Source organism: Glycine soja, chromosome 19 (assembly GCF_004193775.1).
Source record: "Glycine soja cultivar W05 chromosome 19, ASM419377v2, whole genome shotgun sequence".
NCBI lineage: Eukaryota > Viridiplantae > Streptophyta > Magnoliopsida > Fabales > Fabaceae > Glycine > Glycine soja.
In genome coordinates, this window is record NC_041020.1 from 46,104,600 (window position 1) to 46,114,112 (window position 9,513).

General features: G+C 35.6%; 1 protein-coding gene across 1 annotated transcript; it reads right to left on the minus strand.

Moving 5' to 3' along the window:
- Nucleotides 1–1,013: 1,013 nt before the first annotated feature.
- LOC114400159 (NPL4-like protein 1) lies at nt 1,014–5,385 on the minus strand. The gene is made up of 2 exons (XM_028362468.1): nt 4,201–5,385; nt 1,014–1,673 (listed from the first exon to the last, which is right to left on the minus strand). Exons 1-2 carry the CDS (start codon nt 5,185–5,187, stop codon nt 1,419–1,421), a joined length of 1,242 nt encoding a protein of 413 aa, XP_028218269.1. The 5' UTR covers nt 5,188–5,385; the 3' UTR covers nt 1,014–1,418.
- Between the last annotated feature and the right edge of the window lie 4,128 nt (nt 5,386–9,513).

Genomic DNA, 9,513 nt, shown 5'->3' on the forward strand with positions numbered 1-9,513 from the left:
CCAATGTGATTAGTTTTGCAAACCCTTTAAATTCAAATTAAACCAAACATGTATTATTATTATTATTATTATTATTATTATTATTATAATAGTTGGTATCCCAATTACAACAAAAAATATATTGTTTATGCCGTTTTTAATGACACAAATGTATTTAGCTAAAATAAATTTTATTTTCCAAGGTTGAAACTCCCACGGTAGGTACTTTTAAATTGCTGTTTTTCAATAAAAGCAGGACATGTATAATAACCACCACAAATTTGTATTTTTGTTGACTAACTGCTTTGCTTGTTATATTCTATTTAAAAAATGACAGTACTCAGGATGCTTTTTGGGGTGATTTTAGGCTGTAATTTTTTCAAAATTTTAAAAACAATTAGTTTAGTTTTACTAAAAAATTAAAATCTCATTTTGAAAGTTTACAATAGTGTTTTTTTTTTTGTGATCATAATGATGAACATCAATACTGATAGTGATAACAATAACGATATCGATATTAGTGATAGTTAATAATGATGATGATAATACTGACAACAGTAATAATAATAATGATGGTGATGATATTACTTATGATGATGTGAGATGCAATGGTGGTATGATAATATTGATAGCAACAACAATGTAAGTGACAATTGACAATAAAATGCATGTGATGGTGTGGATATAACCATCACGATGGTTATGAAAGTACCCATGCTAGTGGTGACAGCATTGTAATGTAGGAAGAACATTTTTTTAAAAAAACTAAATCAAATTTCCAAATCCTTTTTTTTCTTAATTTTGAAATTGAATCTTAAAATATTTTGAAATGAAGTTAAAAACTAATTCAGTTTTATTTTTGCCAAACACACTTTGTTTCAATTTGAAAACCAAAAACTCGTAACTAGTGCAAACAGATGCTAAACTTCAATTATGCTAAACTTAAGGGTGTTTGTTCCTGCACCCCATCAAGAAGCACCCCTTGATATTTCATAAACCCTTCCGGAATATCAAGGGGTGGCACTCCTAGAAACTTTGATGTAGTATAGTATTAATTTAATATTCATAGCCAAGTTCGACATTCGACTCCACGCTCACAATGCCCGAGAAAGACATTCCAGTAGCCTTGAGCACACATTTTAAACATTGTCTTCATTCTATAATTTTTGTAGCAGTATCGCACTTAAAATAGTAACTATTAGAAGGAGCTATCTCTAATTAATTTAAACATTAAAACATGTAAACCACATCAGCTCATTTTCAGTAAAATGACAGATCCGAGATTTTCCGCAGCAATAAAGAAGCAATGTACAAATTACCAACATACGAAACATTCCTTGAGTGCTATGGGGCAATATGCACCATGTTGCTGCAAAGGACCTGAACGTAAAGTGCATAATTCTCGTGTCACCATGAGTCCAGAACAACTGCATACAGCATCAAGCAGTGCTTGCCATAGACTCAATAAGGATCTGATAACCTTCTGGAACAGAAGTCTGTGTCTGCACACATTCCGTCAATGCAGGAACATCAGCATTCAGGTCTAAAACCCTTGCTAATACGAGAAGAAGATGAAAATCAGAAATTCGCTTCACAAATGGAAGATTTTTTGACCGTTCCAGATGATTCTTCAAAGCCTTCATAGTCACTTGAGTGTTCCGGTTCTCAATGGGAAATGATGATGAAAGAGGACCCTGCATTTTGGCCACAATACACTATTAAGTTCCGACAATTATAATTTACAAACTCTATAACAGATGGAATTAGTAGCTCAGGACCCTGCATTTTGGAAGACAAAAATCATTTTTATAACTGTTGAGTGCTGACATTATATTACACACATACTTGGTTCAAGTCACGGTTATACAAAAAAGAAAAATAAGATTAAAAAATTATTGAGTGTTGACATCTGCATAACGAAACTTAATTAAGTTTGGGGCAATAAGAACCGCACCATCAAACATAGCCTCAACTTCATAAAAAATCTGCAGAACCAAGGAGTTAAGCCCAATTCAAGGTGACAAAGAAACACTGAATTTTTGGTTTCCTCATCTGGTTCTGATAACAAACAGTTTGCCATCACTTGGCACTTGAAGAAAAAGGAACCTCTTGTTGTTCCTCAACGAGACATTGAATGACTTACAATATTTGAATGGTATTCTGTTGAAGAATTGCTCCACGCTAAAGTGCAGGCCTAACTTGCAGTTTCATTATGAAGTTAAAGCTAAGTCTAGTGGTGCAGTTCTATTGCCAAGCTAAGTTGAAGACCATATTGACCAGTTCAACTGGTTGAAGTGGGAATGGGAACTGATCAGGTCATCAGTTTGGACAACTATGGAAACAGATAGAGCAAAGAACATGCCAAAATTAGGTAAGAACCAGTGGTAGAAACCTAGTTTCTTAAGAAAATATTTTAATTCTATTTTTTTAAAATAAATAAATAAAGGCTCATTTATAAGATCAACACATGGAGTGTTATTATTCAACTATTATTAATTTCTAACTTATAAGACACATATAATATGATCCTTAACAGCTCATTCAAAATTTTACCTACCTTGATTTTCTTACATATATAATTATTACCAGTTTGATCCTACTACATAGTTTAACTATGTTGAACCATGAATCAATGCCTTCAGGGGGTTCATTTTAAAAACTTTGATTGCTATAACCAACTTGTCTCACGGGAAGATAAGAAAAAATCAGGAATTTTATTTATTTTTTGTCTCAATATCCTACTAAACCAAAACAATACGCTGATAAACAGCAAGGCAGAACAAACCAGTTTCATGGTATGAATAATTCACATAATAAACCTTGAGAGAGAAAATAAGCAGCAGCAGAGTTGCATAAAACAAAACTAGCACCTATGTCATACAGCAAACATTCATGAAAGGTTTCTAAATTTACTGCAGCTTTCAAGAACAATAGAATAAGTAGCATTTTGTGATTCAAATATTGGTAATACTTTCATGACAAGTAGCAATTCCCAAGTTTTTGGGATGAAAAAATTCACTTGTTATCTAACTATGATTGCCCATTTGAACATATTAAACTTCCTTTTTCTTCTCATAAGTTCTCATAGGAAGACTTTAAGAAACAATAGGTAGAAGACTCCTTAAACCAAAATATCTACCCTCAACACAAATCCTGCTCAGAGAAGAATTATAAACGAGAAAACATTTTTTGATTCCCCAAAGAGGTTAGAGACTTCATCAATTATATGGCATTCATTGGCATGAATAAAGAAACGTTATTTTGCAAGAAACTAGTTCCTATTGATCAATTTTTTTTGTCAAATGACAGGGATCATCCATTGATTACTGTGACAAGCTGAAATCTATGATGTTCTGTAAATCTGTCAAAACTTCTTGTGCACATATTAAGCCCATACGCACAACAGTAGAAAATTTAAAAGAATGAAAGCCCAGCAATTAAATCATATCTAATTATAAATCACCATTGAAACCATGCTCCCTTAAATTATTAAACTTGATATATGGAAGAGAAAAAAATTACTATGACTCAGTGTTCTCCAATTTTACTAGCATCCACTGAAACCAAATACCAATCTGATGAGGCACATCCTCAAACCCATGGAACCAACTTATGCTGATACAGAAATTTATAACATACACACAATCCAACTGATTCATCCATAAAAAAATAAAAAAAAAAAAAAAAACTAGGCTCAACAGAGCTGAGTAAGCCACTTTTTGTACCGAACATTAATCTCAAATTGGCTAAAAATCAATATTCAATTGCCTACTTATTTCTAGTCCTGGCGTAAAGTCTAAGGGGAACTAGAAAACCATGGAGAATTAATCCCTTCCCCTCTATTCCCCCTCCAACAGCCACCCCAATTTAAAAAAAATCACGGTTTTTGCAACCCCAATTGTCCCAGCATCAACCGCACTTGTCTGCAATTTGCCATAATATCAAGGATCATAATTGCAACAGTGACCACAATTTAAACATTCTATAACTTTATACCCCTCATGAAGACAAACTCTTTTGATGCTTATCCTAAAACAAGAGTTCCTTACACCCCTCATAATCCTAAAGCAGAGTTAAGTTGCAGCTATATATATATATATATTGGTATCTCAGCGGCAGAACTAAATAACAGCTTAGGGGCACATGATAGTTGGTAAGAGACAATCACAATCACATTGACCTGAAGTAAAAGAAAGAGTAAAACCAATGTACCAAACATACCTGATGATCAGCGATTTTGACGACGACCAAGAAGAAATCATTGTCAACCTCTCTAGTATCCTTAACCCCGACAACCACATCCTTCTTCATCTTCGACAACTTGGGATCATCGTCCTCCTTGATCTCCGTCTCGAACCACCCTTCCTTAAACAACCTCACACACACATCACTCATCTGAAACGCTTCAAAATGCACATCAGCACCACCCATTTCCTCATTCACCTCAAGCTTAACCACCGCAGTAGCCCACTCCTTCAACCCACTCTCGGCATGGTACTCCACAGCCTGAAGCACCTCCCTATTCGACAAAGTGTAATCCTTCTTATCCTGAGTAATCGTCTGCGTGAAAATAAACCCAACCTTCCTCATCCCCAACCCCACCGCAATAGCTTCAACAAACTTCTCCTCTTCTGGGTCCCTGAAAAAGACGAGATTGTCCTCCGAACCCTGCTGCGGAGGCTCGTAGATGAAGTCCACCTCGACCTTTCCCACCTCCGAAACGGTGCCGTACATGAACCCCCCGCGCTTGACGGCGAAGGCGAGAGTGTCGTTGACGTAGTGCTGGAACGCGTTGGCGCAGTCGCGGTCGAAGGAGACGAGCTCGCAGTGTGGATTCTCCTGGCGCGTGACGCGCATCTGCTTGGCGATGAGGTCGTCCATGGTCATCTTGCGGCCGAAGGAGCCGGCGGGGTTGAAGGCGGGGCCCGCCACGCGCCGCTCGCCCTCGTAGGCCAAGAAGACGATGGAGCCGTGGCCGAGGTTAAGAGACGAGAGAGACGCATCGAGGTTGGACATGTCGGTGAATCGGAGGAGATCTTCGAGGGATTTGGCCAAGAGGAGGTTCTGGTTGGTGGAGAGGGTTTGGTTGTGAACCGGGATTCCCAATTGGGTTTGGATAATCCGTTTTAGGTCCGAGACTGTTGTGGCGTGGGGGTTTTCGACGCTCACTCGCTCCAGGCCATCGCGGCTACGAATTCTGAGCATCATCGTGACGGCGGTTTTATATATGTAGTATGTGAGAGTGTGGGGTTAGGGTTAAGTAGATGAGGATGAAGCGATTGGGGAATGCCAAAGCTTCGCGCAAGGAAAACAAGTTTCACCGTCGACGCCAGAAGGATGCCAACACTGTTTGATGTGATCACATTATATACCTCTCATCTTCGCCTTGGATCCTGGGAATTTCATATTTCTTTTTTTTTTCGTTTCATATTTGATGATCATATTATTAAAAGGAAAATAAATAACTATCTTATCTTTGTTTTAATCCTCTTTTTATTATCTTTTCTTCTTCTCATCTTCTGTTTTATCGTATAGCCCCCTTTCTATCACATTTTATCATTTTACCCAAACCAATAAAAAAACTGAAAATTGATATTTTTTTATAATCCATGAGATCGAATCAATTTCTTCTAGCTATGTTTACGAAATTGAACTAATCCAAACCAAATTAATATCTTTAAGAGAAAAAAAATTGTGTACTATAATATAATTTTATACAATCATTTAATATTTTATACTATATGATAATTTTGTTTATTTTATAATAATTATCTTAAAAATTAAATAAAAAATTATTACTTATTTATGATTGAATGAGAGGATAAAATCATTTTATATTATTAATGTATAACCATTAAAAATAAAATATTACAATGTCAATAAAAGAAAATAATTTTTAAATAGGTGAATTGTTTAAAAACAAATAATACAAAAAAATAAAAAAAGAGACATGTCAACCAATCAATCAATTGTCAAGAAGGCATCAATTAATTATCCCATAACATGATTTTTTTCTAAGACATTAACTTATATAATTAAAATGAAAGTTAAGGAAATATTTTTCATCAAATACATAAATTAATTAGTATAAAATTATTCTACTTTAATCGAAGGTGTCAGATCCAAATCTTGGATATATAATTGTGTAAATATTCGGCTGAAGAATTTTATTATTCATAATAATCATATATAATTCAATTCAATAAAAAATACTTATCATTTAGACTAAAAGATAAAAGCTAATCAAAATAAAATAATATAAATTATACCATGTTGGTTAAATGTATAACAGACGCATAATAAAAATATGAGTGAAACATGGAAAAATACAATAAATTAATTAATTATCCTTTTTGAAGACATCAATTAATTATCCCATAACATGCTTTTTTTTTTCGAGACATTAACATATATAATCAAAATAAAAATTGATGAGTTTTTTTCACCCAGTGCAGAGATCAATTGACCTAAAATTATGCTAGCTTAATAAAAAGTCTCAAGTTTGAGTTTAATATATACAACTACAATATAGACATTATGAGAAAGACTTTTTTCGTCCATAATAAACCTATTCGACTTGAATAAAATACCTTCCATTAAAAGATACCTATAATTTAGTCCGCAAAAATAAAAGTCAAACAAAATAAAGTAATATATAATTATACTACGTTGGTTAAATGCATAGCAAAAATGTAATAAAAATATCATTGAAATATCGAAAAACACACTAAAATATATAAGTTACATGTGAAATAAATAATAACCTATGTGTATTAAAAATGAGAAAAAAATTATGCATTATAGAATAAAATAATTTTACACTATAATTTAATCAAAAATTATTATTTATGATAAATTGATTACCTTTTCTAAAATTATCTTAAAAGTTATAAAAATATAATTTTTAAGTTGTCTCCATAATGAACTATTTTCTCTAATAATTAAAAATAGTCATTTAGTAATTACTTAAAAAGTAACAATAACTATAACTTGTTCCGTAAGAAATAAGGCAAATTTATACAAGGGGTTTTTTTTAGAAACATTTTACGTAAAAGGGTCTATTTTAAAAGAAATTCGAGGGGGGTCTCTTTTGTAAGTGGGTGTTGCCATTAACACTAGCGGGAAGCTTGAACCGCCAGTGACAATGGCGGAATAGAGGTACCGCTAGTCGTAGTGGCGGGACAGGCTGACTAGGAGAGAGGGGAGAAGGTGTGCCGCCATTGCTCCTAGCGGGATAGGATGACTAGGAGAGAGACGATGGTGGTGCCGCTACTGGCTTCTGCGGGACACTTTCAGGAGGGTGGTGCCGCCAATAGCTTATGCAGGACACGCTTAGCTAGCAGTCACGCTGCTTCTTCTTTAAGGACCGCTTCCTTCTGCAATAGTCCCACGCGCCCCAAGAACAAAGCCTATGCCTCTGACCATTCAACGCCTCACTTCATTGCTCGTAAATGTTGAGATTAATCCATAATTACTCATGTGTTAGTCTTAACCGTATAGTTAGGACAAGTTTGTTAGAGTAACTAGTTTGTTAGTTACTTGGCCTAGAAGTTAGGAAAGTTAGTTACTTAACTTTAGGCTATAAATACTTGTTGTAATCATTGTTTTCAATAATCTCAATGAAATAGACTAACTTCTGAACTAACTCCTGAAACTCTGTTTTTCGTTTTCGCTGCAATTTTCGCCAACAATTGGTATCCAGAGCGTTGGGTTGAAATCTAGGAAAACACGAGTGAATTTGTGAAGGGAAAACACATTGGGAAACACTGAGTGAGGTGTGATTTGACCTTTGGCGAGTAAAATGAATAACAACGGTGGTTTTTCATCCAATATCTTGGTTCTTGATGGAAAGAACTGGGATAGGTGGAGTGCTTTGATGAAGTCTCTCTTTGGTGCGCAAGAAGTGAGTGATCTTGTGCAGAATAGCTATGAGGATTTGGGTGCGAATCCTACTGAAGCACAAAGACTGGTGTTCAAAGAAGCAAAGAAGAAAGATTGTAAGGCTCTGTTTTACATTCAGCAGAATGTAGATTCTTATCATTTTGAGAAGATTGCAAAGGCCACAAGATCCAAAGAAGCGTGGGATATTCTTGAAAAATATCATGATGGTGGTGAAAAGGTGAAGCAAGTGAAGCTTCAGTCATTCAGAAGGAAGTATGAGATGATGCAGATGGAGGAAGGTCAGAAAATTGGGGATTATTTCTCAAAACTGACATCTTTAGTGAACCAGATGCAGACTTGTGGTGAAGTCATTACTGATCAAATGGTGGTGGAAAAGGTATTAAGATCCTTGACCTCTAAATTTGATTTCATAGTTGTAGCTATTCAAGAAGCAAAAGATGTGAAAGCCATGAAGATTGAGGAGCTGCAGAGTTCATTAGAAGCACATGAGCTCATGGTAATTGATAGAGGTACTGAGAGATCAGTACAACAAGCACTGCAAGCACAAATTTCAAAGAAGGAAGGAAATTCAAAGAACTCCAAGAAGAAGGGAAAAGGCAAAGGAAATTGGTCTAATAATGGGAAGGCCAAGACTGATGACAAAGCTGAATCTTCTAAAAGAGGAGGCTCTGACAGAGGTCATAACAAGAAGAAGGAGTTTGATAAGAGTAAAGTGCAGTGCTACAACTGTGAGAAGTATGGACATTTTGCTGATGAGTGTTGGTTCAAGAAGGATCAGCAGAATAATGAAGAAGCTAATGTGGCTCAGGGCAAAGATCCTCATACTGTGTTGATGATGGCTACAACTTATGAAGATAAGGTGCAGAATGAAGAATGGTATCTTGATTCTAGATGTTCCAATCATATGACTGCACATAGAGAATGGTTAACAAGCTTTGATAATAGCAAGAAAACTAGTATCAAGCTTGCTGACAATAGAAAGCTTGCAGCTGAAGGAATTGGAAATATTGTCATCAGAGGGAATGATGGGAAGAGGGTGATAATTGAAAAGGTCTTGTATGTTCCAGAAATGAATTGCAACTTGATGAGCATAGGTCAGCTGGTGGAGAAGGGTTTTTCAGTAACCATGGATGGTGATTCACTGAAACTGTTTGATGCAGAGAAGAATCTGGTGCTGAAGTCTAATCTGTCAAATAACAGGACCTACAAGTGCAGCATCTCCAGTGATAAGATGATGTGCATGTCTGGAGTTACAAGTGAAGAAACTGAGGCTTTGTGGCATATGAGGTATGGTCATCTAAACTTTAGAAGTCTGAGTGAATTGAATTCTAAAGATTTAGTTTATGGCCTGCCTAAGTTGAACGCTAGAAGGGAAATCTGTGAAATTTGTGTGAAAAGCAAGCAGAGTAGGCTACCATTTGTGACTGAAGCACCTAAGAGAGCCAGTGCTGCATTACAAGTGGTACACTCTGACATCTGTGGTCCATTTGAAGTGCCCTCCTTAGGTGGCAGCAAGTACTTTATCACTTTTGTAGATGAGTTTACTCGGATGTTGTGGTTGTATACTCTAAAGCTGAAGAGTGAAGCTTTGGATGTGTTCAAGAGGTTTAAGGTTTTAATTCAGAAGGAGAG